This window comes from Sitophilus oryzae, unplaced genomic scaffold, assembly GCF_002938485.1.
Source record: "Sitophilus oryzae breed Bouriz unplaced genomic scaffold, Soryzae_2.0 scaffold_125_pilon_pilon, whole genome shotgun sequence".
In the NCBI taxonomy this organism is placed as follows: Eukaryota; Metazoa; Arthropoda; class Insecta; order Coleoptera; family Curculionidae; genus Sitophilus; species Sitophilus oryzae.
In genome coordinates this window covers 1,415,595-1,440,293 of record NW_022145904.1, presented here as the reverse complement: position 1 = coordinate 1,440,293, position 24,699 = coordinate 1,415,595, and the positions used below count along the sequence as shown (strand labels likewise).

The 24,699-nt window shown below is 32.5% G+C and overlaps 1 protein-coding gene across 1 annotated transcript in view; it reads right to left on the bottom strand.

Annotated features, from left to right (window-relative positions):
- Window positions 1-3,913: 3,913 nt before the first annotated feature.
- LOC115874287 overlaps window positions 3,914-24,699 on the bottom strand; it is a 49,334-nt gene continuing 28,548 nt past the window's right edge. Inside the window, exons 10-17 of the mRNA XM_030889394.1 lie at window positions 18,116-18,371; window positions 15,415-15,532; window positions 15,217-15,362; window positions 11,939-12,143; window positions 11,438-11,708; window positions 7,822-7,970; window positions 5,333-5,460; window positions 3,914-4,585 (exon numbers count right to left, since the gene is read on the bottom strand). Coding sequence (XP_030745254.1) covers window positions 4,360-4,585; window positions 5,333-5,460; window positions 7,822-7,970; window positions 11,438-11,708; window positions 11,939-12,143; window positions 15,217-15,362; window positions 15,415-15,532; window positions 18,116-18,371 — 1,499 coding nt within the window. The 3' untranslated portion in view covers window positions 3,914-4,359. The remainder of the gene's footprint in view (window positions 4,586-5,332; window positions 5,461-7,821; window positions 7,971-11,437; window positions 11,709-11,938; window positions 12,144-15,216; window positions 15,363-15,414; window positions 15,533-18,115; window positions 18,372-24,699) is intronic.

Sequence of the window (24,699 nt, the reverse complement as noted above, 5' to 3'; positions counted from 1 at the left end):
ACACAAACAGGTTAATTCTTTGTTTGACGAGTTGTAGTCTTGTGGGACAATTTAGTGTACAGGGTGGACCATTTTGGTTGTTTCTATAGGGTATCTAGTAAACCGTGAGAAATATTCAAATTTCATACTGCAGTCTCGGTTCTTTTTTTGAAAAAATACAATGGCGCAAACGGATCGTGGCTATCTTGATCGGTTTCGAAGCTACAGGGGGATTCTCAAATTTTGTACTTTTTGAAGATGTTCGATAGTTTGTTTTCTGTGTAGAATGCAGTGGCGTAGTTAGACTTTTTTTGAAAAAAATATTTTTTGAGATATTAACTATACTATTTTTTTTTATTAAAACCTCCTGTATATTTTTAAATTTTCTTATTCAGCTTGGCATGGGCTTCTCGAAAATATTAACACTCTATATTTATTTTCACTATAGAAATTTTAAAACATTTCCCGATGCACGTCATCAACTTTGAGTGACAAGCGATGGCGACAGCGCTGCCAGATTGTGATGGATTTAGGAGATGAATCTTAATTTAAAAGTGACAAACAATATATTTAGTATAATATAATTTTTATATATTTTTTGTAAGGCAGCAGTTACTCGCTACAAATTGAAATAAGCAGAAATAACTTGAAAGTGGTATAATGTGCTTACCAATCAATCTTACTTCTCTGACTTCTTTCAAGGGTAATAAAGGACCTTTACTGTCACGTTCGCGCTCAAAATATTTTATCAGTGAAGCTACAAGCGCTTTGCGACTGTTTAAAGGCTTCGGCATATTTTCAATCCACAATTTCAAAAAATGCAGTAAAAAGTCTCGAAAATTTAGTTCTTAAATTGAACTGTTTGTGCCTAGAAGTACAATTTAAGAAAAAAACTATGAAAAACGGCAAAAAAACGAAAATTACTCCCAAAAATTCAACAACACGATATTATACAAAATAATGACTGACACTAGGATAATTGTCAAATAATACACGACAACATTGCTGAACATGGCGCAATGTGACCAACAAGGCGATAATAAAAATCGCTTTAAACTGATTTTTGCAGCTTTAATCTAAATAAAATATCTGTTACAATCATTTGCTCCATAAAGTATAATGAAGAGCTGCTTGGTATTTTAAATTAGTCAACAAATTTAAACATGTTTGCTAAAATTTCATTTACTCAGGTTTATAGGCTTTAGTGTCAATTTCTATATGATTGATGACGTCAATAAATGTTTTAAAATTTCTATATTAACCTCAACATTTAAAATGTTTCTTAAAATATCCACTTAGTAGATAGTAGGCCGCGTAACATAGTAAACGGTTGTCATGGTGATCGGGATATACCTTTGATGGATGCCTGGCATTTAATTTCCACAGATTGATGTGTGTGTGTTTAAAATAATAAAAAAATGAGTAAATTTGAAAATTTTGAGAAATATAATATGTTAGAATGTTATATTGAGTCTAACAAGCATAAGCAAATAGCAGTTGATTTATATTTTGAGCGGTATCCAGAGCGCTAGCAACCAAACCCAGCCATTTTTAAAAGGTTAGAAGATACTTTAATCAATTTTGGATCTTTTCAAAAACCGCGTCTGAGAAATTAACAGAAAGAAGATGAATAAAATCAATATATTAATGTCCTCGGAGCCGTAACACTAGATCCAACAACATCAAGTAGAGCTATTGAAATGCTGTTAGTGGCGGCGTGCGGAGACGGTACCAACTCTGTCTAAAAATATACAGGGGGTTTTATTTAAAAAAAAAAACATAAGTATAGTTAATATCTCAAAAAAAATTCGAAAAAAGTCTGACTACGCCACTGCATTCTACACAGAAAAGTGCCTTTAGAATGTATATAATTCATTTTTCCGTGGTTGCTGAAATAAACAAACTATCGATCATCTTGAAAAAGGACAAAATTTGAAAATCCCCCTGTAGCTTCGAAACTGAAAGATAGCCACGATCCGTTTGCGCCATTGTAATTTTTTCAAAAAAAAGAACCCGAGATCAACCCGTATCAAAATTGAATATTTCTCACGGTTTCCTAGATACCCTATAGAAACAACCAAAATGGTCCACCCTGTACAATTTTTTTTTCTCAATAACAAGGGGATGTCCTTTGCCGGAAAGACTGCGACCTGTGAGGCTTATTGTGTTTGTCCCCTTTCTATATCTGCACCCATTCTCCTATTCCTGTACCCTGCACTAACTTATTCAGGTCCTTGATAGGAAGGGGGAGCATAGTTCCTCCGGTTCTAGCCTAGTTTTCCCAAATAAAAAGTATCGCTTGCGATCCAAAGCATTGCATAAAACTATTATATTATGTGCTCCGCTGTTTCAGGATATTTATCGCAGAGTCTGCAGCAAAGACCTCCTTGATACAGGTTGAGCTTGTTCAGGTAACACTTGACAGCCATGTGTCCTGTCAAGAGTCCTGTTGTAATCTGCAGTTTATTCCTGCTAAGCATTAGCAGTTCTTTTGCGGTTTTAAAGCTAGGCCCTTGGATAAAGGCCTTCCTGAGCCTGTGCCCCTGTCTGTTTCTCCAGTGGACATTCTGCTTTTCCCTGATCCAGAGTTTTAGTGCACTACGGGCTATACATTTGGGTATTCCTAGTACTGGCTCTGGACCAAGATAAGATGCTGATGATCCTTGCCTAGCTAGCTCATCGGCTTTTTCGTTGCCTTGGATGCCGCTGTGGCCCGGCATCCAGAATAATAATTTAATTAGTGTACAGAATTACCTAGTATCCGAAAAAGCCCTACAGGGTTCGGCAATAGTGAAAAAGCGGCATCGGTAGCTCCTAGAATACAAAACTTAGGAATTTTGTATAAGTGCAAGCTTAAAGTATTTGTTAGGGTGTATTACAGGCAAATATTTTAACTTCTACAGAGTGGCCCAAAAAGTGTAAGTGGATCGAGATGAATTTTGAAGCGAAACTTCTTTACGCGCTGGTAGGGATTTTGACGATTGATTCACGCATTTAATTGTTTTGGGCACTTCCTGTTTCACTGGAAATGACTACACATTTTGATTTTTAAATGGCACACTAGGTATATTTCTACTTTATTCGATAGAAAATGACACTCTGAATATAATGACATATCATATGTCAACTTTTGACATTTTTGCTTAAAAGCAAATCGTAAATAATATAATAATAATAATAATCGTATTAGCATATTACTGTAAACATAACTTCTGACAAGCAGCGCAGCGTCCGTTTAGGTTTAACGCAGAAGTGTTTACAAAAAATAACTATTTTATTTTGTAGATTTTCTTGCAGTGCAGTGGCGAAATACCCATAAAGGATTTTTTTGGAGAGTTCAATCTAGAGTGCCATGGCTGTATTAAAAACACTAATTTTTAATAAAGGAGGAAATTTTGGAAAAATAGTTTTAATTGCCTAATGTTTTTCGTGTCTTGTCTTGACCGGTTAAAATATGCACAAATCGTATTTTTAATCATATCTCAATTTTTTCAAATGGAACAAGAGTGACTCATTAGCATATTTGGAAAACCAATTTTTTTACGAATAATTCAGTACCACACACTTGGTATTTCGAGTCAAATTGAATAACATCACATGTTATTATTATTGCAAGTAAACCGCATGTTACCGAGACGCCGAGGTACCGAGAGTGCCATTTAAAAATCAAAAATTGTAGTTATTTCCGGTTAAACAGGAAATGACCAAAAACAATTAAATACGGCAATCAATCCTAATTTATGTCATATACTAACTAAATGTCGTTTTTTTATCTGAAAAAATAAAACAATTATAGGGATGAGTCATTTTTGAGACGCTCCCGGTATATTGGGTGATTCAAGTATATTTCACTAAAGGTGTAAAATTGTTGTAAATGGAATGGATATAAACAAATAAAACTCATCATTTATAATTTGGCATAGTTGTTTATTAACATAGAATTTAATATACCACATGAGAGAAAAAAGGCAAACCAAATTGACTGGTAAATGACGATAAACTTATCGCATATAATTTTACATATAAAATGACAGCGATGATAACTATGACGACGTTTTTTTTCAAATGGTTAATGTTGGAATTGTTAGGAAGGACTAAAGTATTAATTGAAATTTTTAGTATGTGAGCAAACACGAGAGGCGCTTTATTTACTTTAATTTCTTAACATGACAGATGAAGTTCAAAGGCGGATGTTTTGTGTAGTTATCTCTGTTTTGTGCCAGTATTTGGACAGTTCAAGATTTGCATCGGATTTCCTATACTTTTAACGCCCATGCACTAGCCGGTATACAATTCAAAGAACTGTGTTCACAGGCAGAATTGGTCTTGTCCTTCTACTATGTTTTAAACAATATTTTTATTGTATTAGATATACATAGATTATGCATCTGGACCGTACCATATACCATACAAATTCAGATTGCAACAGATCCTAACAGTTAAGAAGTAGATCACTTCCATAAGAGATAAAATAGAGAATCCAGTAAATAGACCTAGAAGACCTCCAAAATTAGCCAGGAAGTCCGTTGGACCATAGAGTTCGTGGCGCTTTGATGTGACGAACTGTGAATTCTTGAAGTACAAATTCAAACGAGATTGATGAAAACTGAAAAAAATAATAGAAAAACAAGGATTATAAAGATGCGTTTTTGTTAGAGCTATAATAAATTAGATAGATTAAAAAAAGCAAATACTTTTAATCTATATAGTACCGTTCAGATTTAATTTATCCATGATCAAAACAATGGGCGTTGGCTTGCAAAAGGTGGTTCCTAAATATCTTGTACTCCTATTGGCTGGGAAAAAGACAGAGTACATTGAGTACCTGTCGCTCTGAATACTTTCGTGAGAGTTTTCACATGGTTAAATAAATTAGTCATACATTCGTCATATAAATAGAAGTATAGCATAAGCAATAGTATGTTTTAAGATGAAAGTTCTAAAATGAAACACTTCATTCACCACAATACACCAAAACATTTTAAAAATAAACATTATTTTTAATCATCTGATGATCATCGAATGGTTAGCTAAGATGGTTAGCTAAACGCGAGTTTTAAAAGTAAAGTGTTTTGGTGTATTATGCTGAATTAGTGTTTTATTTTGGTGTTGTTACACCAAAAGCTCTAAACCTCCCCATCTGTAAATAGTATTAAATAGTTTTTAGTGTTGTTCTTTTTTGTTAATACACTTCTTTAGTTGAATTAGATTTTTGATTATCCACACAGTACCCAGCAAAAGGTAAAAATATAACCACCTTTTAAAGGTTTTTAAGAAAACTAATAGAAAAATGTATTTCTATTACTTTTAAGTAAATGTATTTATTATTTTGAAAAAAACATCTTTCACTTACTTTTTGATAAAATTCTTTTTGTTAGGATACAAAACTGTCTGTTTCTCTTGCCATTGCCAATTAGCTTGAGATGTCTCAACATCGTAGCTTAAATCAGTGCAGATAGGCATACAATCACATGAAGGCACCTAAAACCAATAAACGGCATATAATTTTCAGCATATATTATAATTTATAACAATTTTATAGACAATTTCATTTCATATGGGAGTATTTTTATTAAGAGATTTAATGAAAAGAATTTGATATTTGGTATCAGTTGGTGCTTTGTTTTATATCACAATATAAAAATGAAAAAACTGTGTTGATTTAAAATACACAGTATAGTGTTCCATGTTCCAAATAACGGAAAAAGTGCCCCATATATACCAATCAGTCTAGCTTATTTAATTATAATTAGTGGGGCATTACAGGGGCACTAAATTCTATTCTTTGGCAAAAAAATATAAATACCACAACAAAAACCCGCATATATGACTCTATAGTTAGAGAGGGAAGCACACTTACTTATGGCGCTAAAGTATGGCAGATGAGCAAGTCCATGGAAGGAAAGCTTTTAGCAACTGAAATGGACTTCCTTAGAAGATCGGCAAGAAAATCAAAATTGGAAAGAGTGCGAAATGAAGAAATAAGAAGAATAACGAAGAAAGAGATAACCGTCATAGAAGAAATCCAAAAAAAAACAATTAATCTGGTATGGGCATGTAAACAGAATGGGAGAGGAAAGGCTACCAAAGAATATAATGAAATGGATCCCGACTGGAAAGAGAAAACGAGGAAGACCCCGAGAGACATGGTTAAAGGGGGTAACAAACGCATTGTCATAGCGCAATTTACAAACTGATGACTGGATGGACAGAAGACAATGGCGGCAAGGAACCGGAAGGCGGATCACGCTGTCGAACCGGACTTGAAAAATGGGGTTCTTTTGGCTAACCCACTAAGCAAAAAAATACAGAATTTCTACAGAATACAGAAAATATATTTGAATCTCACTATCTATGAACATAAATTCAAATGTGCTCTATTATTTTTCAAAAATAATTGAAGATTACCCCCCCCCCTTGAAATAAAAAAATTCATTGTTCTCAATACCAAAAATCAAGTTGTCATGTTTTATTTGTAAAATGTCCCTAAAGTTCCATAACCAACAACATATATAAAGCGTTAAGTGCCACGGCTATTAAATTGAAAAAAATTCTCAACAGATACACCGCCCGCTCTTATACATTTGTTATACACCAAAAATGTTTTTTTATCTCAAAATAATAATTTTGGTACTTAGAACATTATTTACTTCAAGTCTTCAATTGTTGTTAAAACCTCAAATAGGAAAACTGACATGGTGTATTATCTGAACAATGGTTCACTCTGTATACCAAGAATTTACAACTTTGAGAAACATCTCACTGAGTAACCTCACTGTATTGAGTAATAAAAAGGATTGGAAGAGAGAAACACTTACTCAGCTTATAAAAGACCATACCATAACGTGGTATACTGATGCTTCCAAAACCAAAGCAGGGACAGGGATAGGAGTATTTGGGGCGAAAACTAACTACTCCGAACCAATAGGCACCTACCCCAGTATCCGTCAGGCAGAAATTTACGCTATCGAAAGATGCGTACAATTTATCTTAGATACGAACTATCGAAAACAGGAAATTGCCATCCTATCCGATAGTCAAGCAGCACTTAACGCGACCAACTCAGTAAACATCAATTCGAAGTTGATCAAAGAATGCCTAGAGAAGCTCAAAAAATTAGGCAAAGAAAATAAGTTCTCCTACTCTGGGTGCCTGCTCACCAAGGGATAGAAGGCAATGAAAAAGCAAATGATCTAGCTAGGAAAGGAGCTGAACACTCTACTAACTGGACCAGAACCGTTCTGTTTTCCAAACGGGAACCAACTGAAAGCGGAACTGAAGAATCTGGAAGACTCCATTCGTAACTTGGAATGGGTGTTCTCCAACGGTCTAAGACACTTGAAAAAGTTCTTCAGAATCTTCGGATTGTCACGGGGTTTCTAACCGGACACTGTCTCCTCAACGAACACCTCAGTAGGCTGAAGCTGAGAAACAACGGTGAATGCAGATTCTGTGGGGAAAATGAGGAAATATTAGAACACCTTATCACTGAGTGTGCCGAGACGACGACCATTTGTGCCATGAACTTTGGTACGGCTGATGTCGATGATGGAGAGCTGGCCTCTGTGGAGCCGTCTCAGATACTGGCTTTTGTTAAAGTCCTTAGACTGTATGATGAGTTATAACTCTACATTCTACACCAAAAATGTTGTTTATCTCGAAATAATGATTTTGGTACATTAGAACATTATTTAGGAACTTCAAGTCTTCAATTGCTGTTAAAATTGCAATTAGGAAAACTGATATGGTGTATTATCTGAACAATGGTTCACTATGATTTTTTTTATTAATACTATTATACAGAGTTCTAATCATTTTTTTACTCTTAAATTTATTACATACCTGTATATCGTCATTATCTTCTGTCTTATTTTGAGATGAGTCATTCATTGGTTTTAGTTTATTTATTAAACCTTTCGTTTGCAGATATTTTTCTGCGTATAACATGCATCTCTTTTTACCGGCTCCACATATTGGATAACCTTTTAGACCTAAAAAATATTACCTTCTTTGAACGTTAATTTGCCAAAAATGGAAACTTATCCTATATCCTACATATGATTCTATTAGATGGTGACTGCATTCAGCAATTAATAGAATACTTAAATGTTCCTATTGAGTTATGCAAAAGGCCATACCATCATGTGGTATACGGATGCTTCCAAAACCAAAGCAGGGACAGGGATAGGAGTATTTGGGCCGAAAACTGAATACTCCGAACCAATGGGCACCTACCCCAGTATCCTTCAGGCAGAAATTTGCGCTATCGAAAGATGCGTACAATTTATCTTAGATAGGAACTATCGAAAACAGGAAATTGCCATCCTATCCGATAGTCAAGCAGCACTTAACGCGATCAACTCAGTAACCATCAATTCGAAGTTGGTCAAAGAATGCCTGGAGAAGCTCAACAAATTAGGCAAAGAAAATAAAGTCCTCCTACTCTGGGTGCCTGCTCACCAAGGGATAGAAGGCAATGAAAAAGCAAATGATCTAGCTAGAAAAGGAGCGAACACTCCACTAACTGGACCAGAACCGTTCTGTTTTCCAAACGGGAACCAACTGAAAGCGGAACTAAAGAATCTGGAAGACTCCATCCGTAACTTGGAATGGGTGTCCTCCACCGGTCTAAGACACTCGAAAAAGTTCCTTAGAACTTATGACCGAGAAAAATCAAAGGTTTTCGTTGATTTAAGTAAAAACAATCTTCGGATTGTCACGGGGTTTCTAACAGGACACTCTCTCCTCAACGAACACCTCAGTAGGCTGAAACTGAGAAACAACGGCGAATGCAGATTTTGTGGGGAAAATGGGGAAACACCAGAACACCGTATCACTGAGTGCGCCGAGACGACGACCATTCGTGCCATGAACCTCGGTACGTCTGATGTCGAGGATGGAGAGCTGGCCTCTGTGGAGCCGTCTCAGATACTGGCTTTTCTTAAAGCCCTGAGACTGTATGATGAGTTATAACTCGTTATAACTCAAGAAAGGGGAACACACAATAGATCTATAAGGTCGCGGTGATTAACTCCCCTCCTAAACATTCTACATTCTACTATGCAAAAGACAGTGTTTATACCAAACTGGAGCAGCTATTGTCGACAACATGAGAGAAATGATTGTGACTGCTTTTTGAAGAAGAACTCCACATGTGCCTTTTAACATGAAACGAATAAACAAATAACATCTTTTGAAAAGAGAATCATTTTATTCAGTGAACAGGAAAGGAAACATATTGGAAAGGAAACTTTTTGTGTCATAATTATACGCTTACTTATATCTAATTTTAATTCAGTAATAATTAAAATATGTTTTAAACATGTATCTTTTTAGTACCGTTGAGTATTTTACTCTACATCCCTTTAATTTTTGTTAAATTACCCCCCCAAAAAAAAAAGTTATATCCACCGAGTTTTTATCAAATAATAAACATCTACTGGCACAAAATCATAAAAATGAAAATATCTAGGAAAATCTTTGTCGGAGGGGTAGGCAACCTTAATAGTATTTGGAAACCGGTATAATATACTGGGTGTTCTATTTAAAATAAAGGGGTAACTTGCTTGTGGCAAATGTTCAATATTAATTTTGTTTCACCCTGTATAACTTTTCGGATCAAATTTAATTTTCTTTAACATGCAATGGTTATTGTAATTAAATATCAGGTTATACAGGGTAAATTGCAATTTAGGTAGCTGTTATAGAAATTTAAAATTTATTTTTCAATTTCACAAAATGTGAAATATGTCCAAAATCCTTTCAATGGGTAAAGATTTTTGTTTTGATTATAATCCAAACTGTTATCAATATAGCTTTGAATTGACGTTTGAATACTACAAGAATCTGCTGATGCAGTTAATGGTGATCAGAAACACATTCAAAAATGGCTCAAAAACCACTATTGACCTCCCTTTGTCACAACCACAAAGCATTCGGGGTGACTAAATTAGATCGAGGAATGTAGACAGATGTGTAAACAGGAGCTGGAGTATTTTTAGGAAAGACCAAGAGCAAGCTTATACTTTTCCATGTATAAGTACTCGACCGTATTCCAGACAAAAATTTTCATCATTATACATACAAAATACAAGTGCGCTAGAAAAATCAATAGAAGAGCTTATTCAGAAAAGCTCGTCAATATATGCCCAAACAGTCCAGCGGCACTTAAGAGACTCCTTTGGGAATGCCTGCATAAACTTGAAACTCTGGCAGAACCGAACAGTATTACATTATTCTAGGTATAATATGGTATCTTGTACCATATCCAGTACTGGGAATACCCAAATGAAAAAGACAGGGGCACAGGCATGGCAGGGCTTTTATCCAAGGACCTAATTTTAAAACCACAAAGGAACTGCTAATACTCAGCAGGAATAAAATGCGGATTACAACAGATTATATGGCTGTCAAGTGCTACCTGAACAAGATCTCCCTATATCAAAGGAGACTTTGCAGACTAGGCGATAAAAATCCTTATACAGCAGAGTACATAATATGTCACTTCTAGATTCTGGATCGCAAGCGACACATTCTTGGGAATACGAAGCTAGAACCGGAGGAACTATGCTCCCATCCTTTCCAGAAGCTGCACAAGCTGGTGCAGGGCACAGGGATAGGAAACTGGGTACAAGACATAGAAATAGGACAAACAAAATAGGCCTTATAGCATAGGCCGTATAGCATGGCCCAATGGCCCATGAATATCGATGGAAAAAATTGCCACACCGCCACGCCGCCGCCGGCGCCGGATAGATTGGTGTGGTATCACGTGGGACTAGTGTGTATGCCATACAGGTATTGATTAAAAGAAAATAATCTAGGCATATATTTTCGTCATATGTCGCGAAGTGGAATAGTATGATTAGTGATGGGAAAAACCGATTAATTTCAATAATCGAGTACTCGAGTACCAAGCGGTTGCAGTAACCGAGCAATCGGTCGAGCAACATATCACTCGTATTTAAAAATACAGTTTTTCGTCCGCCGCTTGTTGTAAGTACTCGTTAAAGCCAAGCGCCAAGCAGTAAGTTGCGTGCGCAGGGTACAGATTCTTTCGGTGATGAGTGGTAAGTAGCAAACGACGAGCGATTCGCTTGATCGCTTGATTTAGTTTATTTCAAAGCATTGTCGGTGTATGTCGTAAAATTTTGTCTCTCAGATACGCAACGGATAAATATATATACGGCGTCGTATAAATTTGCTACCTGCAATGTATGTAGAAAATTCACTCGGCTTTTTATCGAGTATGTCACATTAAAATCGGATTTCAATTTATTTCATTCTAGGATCGCTTGCTTTCGTCGCTTGGTACTTGTCACTTGCATCGCTCGTTCATAATCGAGCGATGTCGATTATTTAAATAACCGAGTACTCGAGCGAAATTTCGCTCGAGTGATCCCATCACTAAGTATGATATCGAGTGTTACTAGTGGGTTACTTAATTTGTTAGACTTACGTGGCATAAAGAAGTTAACGCAACGACACAGCTGCAACGTGAAATTTGTCAGGCATTCTAAGTTGCAGTTGAGTTGCGTGTAGATTTTAAAATACTTAAGTTGTCTCTCTGGAGGAAAGTAGCATTCACGTCTTTTGGGATTATAAACTTTGACAGTATCCGAGGTGGTGATCATGACGGGTTGGATAGTACCCAGAACAACTTCATCAAGAGGCACCCTAAAATACTGTTGACTCGGTCTGGGAATTCTCATGGGTGTGTGTAAAGCCACCTAAAATACATAGGTTTAGATATTTAAGGTAATTAGATACATCAAGTGTTTCATTAATGTCGAGAGATTCTCTATATATTGAGGCAGTAAAAAACTGTCCCCTAATTTCATAGTCCTCTAATTTTAAAAGATCTGTCCTCGCGGACCCCCCTTCCTCTTATTCTACATTCTGTTATTATTATTATATTTATTCGGAATTATGACAGTTGATTATTATTTTTTTATTTTACCTTGTATCCTTGTACTGAATCTTTACAGATATGATCGATATCGTTTTTGGGAGTCACCATGGTTACCTCTAAGGAATTCTGTACCCCAGCAAAGGACGCTCTTCTAGGATATGTTTCTAACAGATCATCTTTTGAATAGCCTTTATCCAAATTCCAAGTCAAATTTCTTCTTTCTGGATTTTTCATAAAATTGTCAAAGAACAGTCTGCAAAGCAGTTTGTGATTTTTAATGGTTCTTTAATGAAAAATAATTAATATAGCAATTCAATGAAGTAAAATGTTATTTAGTAAAGACAGTTTTAATAAACAAGTTCTAAATATCTTTTAAACCAGACCTTATTTTTTAATGATATTGAAAATCATGTTAAAGTTTATTGTATTTAGCATGCTTTTCTGCTCTTCAAATCATATTTGTTGCGAATGAAGTTTCAATGTATACATTTAAAAATGTTTTGTTTTTGTGTAATAAGATGTGTTTAAAACACAAGTAAAATTATAATTAAGTATTTATCTTAATTGGGGCAGTCGGTAGGATTACGTAAAAATAGCTGAAACTAAGTAGGTACCCTTGTCTTTATCTCAAAGATAACATAATATACCTATATTAATATTTATTTTAACTTGTATAAACAATTGTTAATGCATACTATAGTTTTTGTCAGTAAGTATTCTGTAATAAATCATACAAATTAACAATATTAATATATTAAACCGTCATGTCAATGAAAAGTTAAAAAGAAATTGGAACTGCAGTTAAGCTAATGACGTAGAAACAAAAGTTATATTTTGGGTATAAACTGAGTTTGACAAGGCAGGACTCATAGGCTTTTTGTTTTTTTATATAATTGTACGTAAACAATAGGTACATAAGACATTTAATGATCTCTTTGATTAAGACGTTATTACTGGAGTTTGTAATAACATGTAATATTATATGCATATCACTTAAAAAAATTCACAGACAGTGTCTTCTTCCACAATTACGTAAAACTATAAAGAAAAATTTATCATAAGACTCTAAGAGCCGCTAAGGACCTTTATTATAATAGAATAATAGTCAATTCTGGTAATGTTGCTAAAGAAACGTGGTCTATTGTGAATGATTTGAGAAACAAAGCTTCTTCGTCTAGCAATATCTCTACCTCACCTGAGAACCTTAACGATTACTTTGTAAATGTAGCGAAAAACTAATACCATATGTCCTTCTCATGATCCACTTTCATATCTCTCTAATGATAATGTAAACTTCCACAGTTTCTTTTTTTCGCCCGTAGTTTTAGAAGAGCTTCGCAGTACAATTAATACCATCAAACATAAATCCTCATCTGGGACCGACGGGCTAACTTTAAAAATGTTTTCGAATCTGCCAGAAAGCACTCTGAATCACCTAACTGCTTTAATAAACATGTCATTCCAAAATGGTATTTTTCGAAAATGTCTTAAGACGGCAATAATCATTCCTCTGCATAAAGGAGGAGACAAAGATGAAGCTTCTAACTATCGCCCAATTGCACTCCTTCCAACGCTATCTAAGATCATAGGTTGGTTAAAGGAAGGCTGGTATCTTTTCTGTTTAAGTACAAAATACTTACTGAACATCAATTTGGATTTCTAAGCAACAAGTCCACAAATGACGCTATATTTTCCCTCCTTAATAAAGTTTACTCCAGCCTAAATAACCATCATTCTACAGCAACAGTTTTCTGTGATTTTTCTAAGGCGTTCGACTGTGTAAATCATAAGATCCTAATTAATAAACTACAGCACTATGGGTTCAGGGGAACATCTCTCGAATGGTTTAAGTCGTATCTGAGCAACAGAAATCAACTTGTGAGCAATATGTCACCATTAAATATTGGTGCGATTCGAACCTCCTGAGTCTCAACATTTCTAAAACTAAAGCTTTGTCGTTTAAAAATTCGCTGCAGCCTTTTGTACTTAACAACACCACCATTGATGTCGTAAAATCTGTAAAATTCTTAGGACTTGTTGTAGACAATTCTCTGAAATGGGACATTCATATCGAAGCTTTGTCGAAAAAATTGAGCTCTGCCTGTTTTGCATTAAGATCTGTTTCTAAAGAGCTTAACTTGTCAGTGGCTAGAACTGTTTATTATGCACATTTTGAGTCGCACCTCAGGTATGCCCTTCCATTCTGGGGTACGTGTTGTGCGACTCAATTTGACCGCATTTTCAAGCTCCAGAAGAGAGCTGTTCGATATTCTTTAAAAAATTAAAAATATTAACTCTTCCTTCCTTATTTATATTTGAATCCGTTTGCCTAATACGTAAGCATGTATCAGCTTCTCAAGAAAGGCCATCTCACACTTATCCACTCAGGAACGCGGAGCAAGATCTTTATCTACCTACCCCACGCTCAGAGTTAGTTAAAACTTCAATATTATACAACTCGAAAAAAATGCACAATCACCTGCCATTTGAAATCAAATCCATAACATCATTTTCTTCATTTGGCAAAGCATTGAACTCTTATTTACTAGACAAGGCTCACTACGCCGTAAATCAATTATATTTTGATAATCGAATTTGATCTTGTAAACACTGATCTAATGTTTGCTATTGCTATATTTACCAATGACACCGAAATAAATTTATTTAGAGGTCATTGATATTTACTATAAACTAACTAAATATTTTTGAATATTATTTTTATTTTTTTTTTATTCTTTGACATTGTTACCATTTATAAATGTTTATTTTAAACAATAAGACTGACAATATTATTTCTATAATCTTTTGTTTGTTTGTTTGTGTACCTTGTTTGTTTACTTCGTTTGTTTACTTTACCTTTGTCTACAAATTGTAAATTTTTTTGATAATAAAGGCATTTATTTATTATTTATTTTATTTATTTATTTTAATGTAACTATTGCTTTAAACGATACAGGAGAATTTATTGAACTAAATTTTGGCACAGTTGGGAGGATTCAAAAAATATAAAGCATTGTGCTGTTTTTAAATCGATATTTTTTTCTTTTGGATAAAATTATGTAAAAACTTAATATTATAAATATATCAGCATCTCTATCAAATTGTTCTTTTTCCCGCTGAAGTCTTTAAATAATTATTGTTAAGTGGACAGAACAACTGAACACTTATTATACACTGAGATTTCTTGTATAATTTCAGTTAAATACTAGAAATGAATATCGTGTGATCAAATAAACTCAACACCACATTAAGGGTAGGAATAACATTTTGGATTTAATTTTATTATTATTTCAAAACTTATATTTTCTATGATTACAAATACTTACACTTCATCATTAAATATATCTTCCCTATCCAGCATATTAAAACTGTAGCATATTCCTTCGTCCGTAATAGTAGGTGTAAACAGTTCTTCACATTTTACTTCTTCGTTCATCCATTTGCAAGTTTTAAAAAAATGACTGTTGCGTGTCTGTTAATTGTATATCGTCAATATGAAATATTATATTTATTTTTATACATACTTTATTCATAAACGTTAAAAAATCATCTGTATATACATTCTGGCCTATTTTATTTAGTTTGTACAGCGTACTGCGATCTACGTCACAAAGTAAGCTCATGTAGAGGGCGTTTCGTTGCCTTAAAAATCAAAAATAATTATGTAAATATTAATTAAGTTACTTAAAAATACTAAAAAAAGATTAACGGTTTTATAACCGACATATTTCTCGGTTTTCCGTTTTTTCTTATTTTAGGGCCAATAATGTGGGGCAGAATCATCTTTATGTTAGGTTAGGTTATTTTTAATCATATCTCAATTTTTTCAAATGGAACTAGGGTGGCTTATTAGCATATTTAGAAACAGCATTTTTTACGAATAGTTTGGTACCACACACATGGTATTTCGAGTCAAATTTTCGTTATGAACCGCATTTTACAATAATTTCAAATAAACCATACATATGTGGAAATATCAAAAGTTGACATATGATATGTCATTCTATTCAGATGTTATTTTCTATCCAATAAACTAGAAATATATCAAAAGTTGTAGTCATTACCGGTCAAACAGGAAGTGACCAAAAACAATTGAATACCTCAATTAATCCTAATTTATGTCATACACTAACATAAAATATGATTTTGTTTGCCGATGACACTACTATCTTATGTGCTCGGAAATCCCCTGAAGAAATTCAAACTGATTTTGAATCGATTTTGCTAAATGTTTGTGACTGGTTTCAGGCAAACCGATTATGCCTGAATGACACTAAAACAGAAAGAGTTATTTTTTCTCTTAAAACAAAATATAAAATAGATTTCTGCAGTGTCCGATTTCTGTGAATAAAATTTGACACAAAACTGATTTTTGAAAGTCACGTAGTCTATGTGGCAGGGAAGGTTTCCATAAGCAGGTATGCATTTCGGCGATTGGCTAAGTGTGTGTAGAGGGATGTGTTAGTAGCTGCTTATCATGCTCTCATTCACTCGGTGCTTACTTATGGAATACTTGTTTGGGGTTACTCAGCTCATGCTGACAGACTGTTTGGACTGCAAAGAAAAGCATTGAGAATTATGTCAAATTTAAGTTATCAAGCAGATACAAAAAACGCCTACAAAAAAATGGGAATACTGACACTTCCATATTGCTATATCCTCCAGTGTCTTTTATTTGTGAAGGATAACCTAGAACTATATACTACGCATGATGAACAACACAATTATGCAACCAGAAACAGAATGAATATAAAGCCTGTTCATTTGCGCCTCGGAAGATCTTGGAACTCCAGCCTTCATTATGCTCCTGCATGCTTTAATAAATTATCTCAAAATGTCAGAAATTTACAAGACATCAATTTAAAACGACAATTAAAAGCTACCTTCATATGACTTATTTTAGTGTTACTGATGTTTTAGAAAGCAGTGAAGGGTTATAGCGTGGTTATAGGTCAAAACATTTACATTGTGTATTTGTGTTTCATGTTTTATGTATTTTTTTTTCATGTTTTTTTTTGTTATTTATTGATTTTTGTGTATTTTAAATTACTGTTTGATAATTATTTGTTTTGTTTATATATATATATTTGTTTATATTGTTTATTTTATAATTTTGCATTTTACAAAATATGACTTTGTGTAAGGATACTTGTATCTATTAACATTCAATAAATGATTTGATTTTGATTTGATTTGATACCAAATCTCGTCTTCTTTTGACAGAAAAAATAGGAAAGTTATAGGGGCGTATACAAGGTCAACTAAAATTTAGGTAGCTGTTATCGAAATTTAAAATTTACTCTTCATTTTCACAAAAAGTTAAATATGTCAAAATCCTTAGATTTTAGGTATATACTTGTTTAATAAACTCACCTTTATTTTTTTCATAGAATCTAAAAATCAATTAATATATAGGGTGTTCCATTAGAAAAAACACAACTTTGATGTGTAACTTTTTTTGGGGACACCCTGTATAATTCTATATATTTTTTAAAATGCTTTCAGTTAACCTACATATGCTGCCAAAATTTCACTTCGATATAAACTACCGTTCTCCTTGGAGCTTCCGTGGCGTATGGTAGGCGCCACCCTGTATAATATATATATACTAAAATGAATAACTAATTGTGAAAAATTTCCAACCCCAGATGCAACATTTTTCGTACAAGCGGTTTAAAATTCTGATGCAAAATCCGGCATTTTTTTATCTCTTTTTATTGATTTTTTTTATATTATTTGATTTTACATTACATACATGTTAAATTTTTTTACATATAGGTTAAAATCCAGACAACACAGTATTGATGACATCGGTATAAAGTACAATTTAAAATAACGAAGATTTGAACAATGTTGTAAGTATCAGAGATAAATATGTTTTTTTACCACCTTGTATCGTATCCTTATACAGATCGAATATATTGACTTTCCTTAACTTATAGTCCAAATTTCAATTTTCAGTATACTGAATTCATTTTAGTACTGTTTACTTAAGACCTGTTTTATTATCTATTATCTCAAAAACTTTTAGAGATTGCTACAGAAAAGTGAAAATCCGGTTCTCTATAAATGGATAACATACAATCGATAGTGAATCACCCTGTATAGCTGAACATAGACCTTTAGGACAGATAAGTAGAATATAAAACAAAAAAAAAGACTACGAATTTTAATAATGTTCATGTTCTAAATAATAATACATACATTACAATATATAAAACTTACTCAGTTGCATTCAAATCTATCTGGTTTTGCAGTTTAATGGCAATGTCTGTGTGATTATACACAGAAAGTCTGCTCTTTGATTCTGGACAAATGGTGACTGCCGGAAACGGAATACTATAAATGGGTGTTTCGCTCGTGGCAAAACTAACTATAACTGGAGTCCTCTCCCATTTGTGGTAAACCTCTTTAATTTGAAATATGCAAATGGCCAAGACGAAACTAAACACAATAAACCACCAGACTCTACAAGAATTCACTGAGTTTTAATTGTTAAGCTGGTAAAGTAACATTTATATTTTACAGATGAATAAAATAACAATTTGTGCATATAAATAGATATGATTATTATTCAGAGTGTCAAAAAATAGTGTACCAAACTTTAGTTGGTGATTCTACAGTAAAAATAAAACAAAAAGTTCCTATTCAGGGTGGCCCAATATTTCGAGGAAATAGAACTACTATGTATTGGGCAAAATTTACTCCTTTACAAAAGTGCTTCGTTTTTTTTGATGGACAAACTTTAAGAAATAAACAAATTTTTCAAGATATTTTAAGAACCAATATTCCCATTTAAATGAAATTTGGAATGTATATATATTTTGCTAAGATAAATTACATAAAAATAATTAACCTGTTGCTGTTATACAAAAAATATCACAGTCTTATGTTGCAATTAATTAATTAACAGACATAACAAAACAAACTATTAAAAAAAATAGTTTATAAGAAGAACATAATTATTAATATGAACTAAATAAGTTAATAAAAAATGTATTACAAGCTTTGAGATTAGATTTTTTGTGATTTTACATACAATTAAAAACCTTATAATTACCAAACAAGAAACAAGAAATAAATTCCACTTGAAAAGTCATTAGATAAAAAAAAACGGAGGGATAAATAAATTATAATATGACACATAAAACTTTTAGAATACCTAGTAGTTTTATTGTGTTTTTACCTTTCAAAGCGTGTTCTTTTTTCTCCAAAATACCTAAATCCATGAATACTACTACATTGGCAGTATTCCCTAAAATAATTTCTTATGCTTTTGCAAACAATCGGTTGCTCTTGGTCACTTGTTGGATATTGTTCAGACTTTGCCATGCTTCAGACAAAAACTTATCAATAAAAGTTACTAATAACTGAATGTTTCTGCTAAAGAATTTTTGATCAAATGGTTTATAAAAAAGAAAGTCGACTGGATTAAAGTTCGAGAAGCATTTGTAGTGACTTATTTCCTCTAGGAATAAACACATTCCCTTAATTAGAGGTGTCTCAAAACAATTATAGTAAGTGACATGGGTGTGATACTTATCTTCCCGTAATACGAAGGGATATAGAGCTATAGATATAGGTTTATCCTAGTTTTTGTTGTTCAATTAGGATATTAAAATTTTTGGAGTAACGTTATAATTTGAAGTTCTTCATTCAGTAATGAAATGGACCCCACCCTGTAATATTGAGGTCGACCTGATACAAATTGTATTTTTATGAACGTGATAATATCTAAATTTTTATATTTATAAACATAACGCAGGTATACGGGGTGGCCCAATAATAGGAGACGTCGCGTCGGTTGTAATTTTGAAACCTTTAATAATAGAACTTGAATTGGAAAAACTATTTATATTATAAATACTAATTAAATATATAAATTTTTCACAACGTTTTGGTCAGAAGCATCAACTATCAACTATTAACTAATATTAATCCTAAAACAGATAAGCAATCCATAAAACAAAATAAAATTTGTAAGGCTTACATAAGATGAATATTTCAATAAACTAATATAATTTTTTTTCTTTTGAATGTCGTTACTTATAAGAGACAGAAAGAACAAAGAAGAAAATGCTACTTTATTTATATGTTCGATTTTTTTATCAAATGTTTGCATTTATATCGTGACAAAAAAATATTTAAACTCAAGACTATTATCGATTATAGTGATAATAACCAAACTAAAAATTATTTTTTTTATTAAAATTATAATGAAACAAGAGATAGCGAGGGCGATAGCCTATAAAAGAAAAATAAAAGAGGCTTTTTTAATTCAATCTAATAAAAATAAATGTATTGCTCATGCGTCTGTAGATGTTAGTAATGTATGGCAATGTCTTCTTTAATTTTAAAGAACATAACATAAATAAACATAAAATACGTAAAAATTAAAAACAAATTAAAAATAATAATACAGAAAGTTTGAAGCTTTTTGGTTTTACCTTATTAAGTAATAGTTAAGTTTAATTTGATACAAGTCATTTTAACAGAACGTCAATAGTTTTTATAGACGTGTCTGTTTAAGAAAAACTAAAGTGTTCTCGAATAGTTACATTTACATTACTTTGAATGTGGTAGACAATGATTCAGTATTAAAAATCCATAGACAATATTATATCCAATTGCAGGTCCGACTCATTGGTGCGCCAGCCTGAGGAGGATGCTCTCTCTCTCTCTTGACGATTCCATATGTGAAAGGAACATCGGAGAAGATCAGGCGAATAGCTAAGCAATATAAAATTAAAACTGTTTTTAAGTCTTGGACTACTCTAAGAAGTGTCCTAACAAAAGCAAAACCTGAATCATCAAACCAGGAGAAAGAGTGCATCTACTAATTTAGTTTAGTTCACACTTGATAACGGTCAGTGATACTTCTGACCGAACGTTGTGTAAGCAAAAATAAATAAAGACAAAAAAATACTTAACGTTTCGGAAAGGACTAATGTAAGCCACTGCTGACACCGTTGGATTAACGCAGCAGTGTTTACAAAAAATAACTATTTTATTTTGTAGATTTTCTTACAGTGGTGAAATACATATAGGACTTTTTTAGAGAGATAAATCCGCCACAGAGGTATGGACATTTTTTATTACTATCTACTTTTTCGATTTTTTCCTTACAATAATCACACTTTCAATTCGAGCAATAAATTAAAATCATTTTGGTTTTAAAAATAACTAAGTCTTAAGATTTAAGCCTTCCTGAATCTGACTTGTTGCAGCTCTGAGTGTAGAAAAGTGCATTTAAAACCATTTTATTGGGAGCTCACAATAGAAAATATTAATTAAAAATAATTATAATGATATTCCTAACATTAAAAATAATCAATGATTATTTTTTTATAAAAAAATATTAAACATTTTAATCTTACATTTTAGCAAGTTATACTAAATTCCCTATCATAATATAGCGATATATGATATACAATTTGTAATTTATGTGATTCAGCATTTTTAAAAACCAGTTTGTGGATATTTTATTAAACATATCTGTTTTCTTCAATTCATATTATTATCCCTCTGTGTAACTTTCAGTATTACTGGTAGTACTAACGCTAGTATAAATGTAATGTCTTTTTTTCTGTATAAATTAATATTGAATTTTGCAATAAAAGATATTAATTCTAAAAATATAAATAAAACACTATTCATTAAAATAGAAATATATTTGATCAATATATTTTTATTTATAAAAAGTATTATGTACTAATTAGCAATTACACTGCATACTTATGTATGTACTATTGTACTCTATTAAAATACAATAAGTTTCGGTATTATTTAATGTTTAACCATGATTTTAGGAAGCTACAGTAACTTAACAATCGTAACACAGCGGTGTATGATACGCATTTTGTATTTTTTATGATTCAAAATCAGCATTTTTAAATAACAGCTTACGGATGAACTGAGTATTTAAAGCACTACGTAGGATTAAAAGTATTAACTCTACTATAAAAACAAAATGAAAATGTTCTTTAGCAATTTCTGCAAGTAGGTAAATATGTGATTTCTTTAATTATGGTTTGTAATACTAAAATAAAACGAAAAAACTAATTTAACTATAAAGTTGCGTCACTGATGACGCTCCTAACTCCCAGTGGCGTGCAGTACCATTTACAGTAGGGTAGGTAACAGAATCAAAAATATGAAAAAATAAATAAAAAAACGTATGTATTTCATAATATATATATATATGTACAATGTACGTATATAAAATTTACTGTCTAACGTATTTTAACTTTAAACCCAAACAAAAGAAAATTCAAATAACAGCAAATAAATTTAATTATTTGTAGATACAAAACGAATAATCTGTCTATTATTCAATCATTATTTCTTCCCGATAGGCGACTCAACGACTGGCGAATTAGCTAAAACAATAACCGTACACAATATTGCCAGATTGCCAATTGCCACTGCCTAATAGATTTTATGTACCAAAATGATTTTACAGTCAAATAAAATAATAAATGAAATCATTTGGAGACAAATCCAGATGACAGACAAGCAAATTTCTAATTTGCTACATAAATAGCAATATACAAATTTTTCTAAAACACAGTTATTTAAAATTGATCATATAAAATAACATGGACTGTTTCTTACATAGTTCTGTAATAACATCGGAACTGGCAATACCTCATCGGCGGGATCGAGACATCGGGTGCATCCGTGCTGCGGTAACGCACTGCTTTTGCTTGTCCATATCCATGTAATGTTAAGTTGCGGCCGTGCGGTCGATTTCGAATAATGGGATGCGTTTTTTAGGTAATAATAAGACGTTGAACAGGTGGCGTTTGTTTTGTATGATGTTTCCGGCTTTGCAACCGTAATACACAATACTAACTTACTATTTAGAAAAATAAAACAATGTAGGTCGCATTGTAGGATTTGTAGGTAGATATATAATGAAAATTGATCAGATAAATATATTTTTATTTTGCGTCTGTCTTGAATAAATTGAAGGGTAGGCAATGCTTTTTTGCCTATATGTAATGCACGCCACTGCTAACTCCTTAAAATGCGCCCACTCTAGTATACAGGGTGAATCTTAAAAATGAAAATATTTTCAGGGCTGATATAGATCTCGATAAAAGAAACATACTTTCTCATTGCCGTTTTTCATCTTATAGCAAATTTTGTTAATATTCAAATTTTGCTAATTAACAAATCAGCTAAAGGAGGAAACTGATGAATTTAAATATAAATGTCTGGCGATATACTTTTCCCGCCCAAAAATATACAAGAAGCTCTTGACAAATTTATTTTGCCTTCCACGTCCAAAGACCCAGAGACACTAAGAAAATGAATATATGACATCGATATCAAACCTGGCTTAGAAAATTTTAGTGTATTTGAGACTCTAAAAAGCAAAGTTGAAAGTTTCGATGAACCGAATGAACTTAATCGATATTGTGTTCTATGTATTACTTAATCGTAATCGATATGAATATCAAGTTCAACTTATTTTATAATAGTGATCGTGATAATATTGTGGGTTTTGAGGACCAGGAGAAGGAGAACAGAGAGTTTAAACCAGCTCGGGTGTCTAATGTTGTTATGGTAATACACTACCAAACCACTATTATATTAAAAATGTTCAGAAAAACAAAAATAAAACTACAAAAACAAAATAGAACACACAAGAAACGAAAATAAAACTACAAAAACCAAATATATCACACAATAAAAAAAATAAAACTAAAAATACAAAATATATCACTCAAGAAAAGAATGAAATAAATTAAGCCGCACGCTACAGACTCAAAGCTGCCGTAACTGTATGTTGTCGATGACAAAAACTACGACTGACTACGACACTGGTTAATTTCTGTTGCTGGCACCCATAATGGCGGCGTGCGCAAGGATATGCGCGTAGCGTTCCGCCAAAGCGAGTCGGCCTGCCGTGTGATTTATATGCCGTGCCTAAAGTAGGTACCAGGATGTATTTCAGGAAAATATTTTAACTCCTATAGGATGGCTCAAAAAGTGTGAGTGAACCTGGATGATTTATTTTAAATGGAACACCCTGTATATTATTGCATTTTTGGATTCCTTTTAGATCACTTTACATAACCCTAAGATATGAATAAATATATTTCGATTAGTTTCAGAGATATTAAAAAATAAATCAAAAATATATATTTTTAAGCCCTTCTTAAAAAAATATTAAAAATGCAAGAACGCTGTTCTGAAATCAAAACTATATAGGTATTTACTTTAGATGGTCTGTTCTTACTTTGCTATAAATATGGTAATCATAAAACATACAGAATATTCAATATTGTACGCCAAACTTTCTAAAATATAAAATATTTTACTTTGTTTTTTTTTTAAATGAAACACCCTGTATATTATTTTGTTATTAGATGGAGAATTCAAAAATGAACATTTTTTGTATTTAGAGTATTTCAAATTTTTTAACGGTTTCGCAGATACACGCAGTATTATTTCATATGGCGCTTTCAATGGTAAAATACGAGAGAAAAATCATTGGGTGGCTTTGATAAAAATTTACTGTGGAAAATGCCATATGAAATATAAAACTGCAAATATCTGCGAAACCGTTAAAAATTTTGACTTTAAATACAAAAAATGTTCATTTTTTAATTCTCCCTCTATTGAAAAAATAATATACAGAGTGTTCCATTTAAAAAAAAACGAAGAAAAATTATTTTATATTTTAGAAAGTTTGGCGTAGAATTTTGAACTTCCTGTATGATTTACGATTTTCATATTTATAGCAAAGTAAGTACAGACCATCTAAAGTAAATACTTAATATAGTTTTGATTTCAGAACA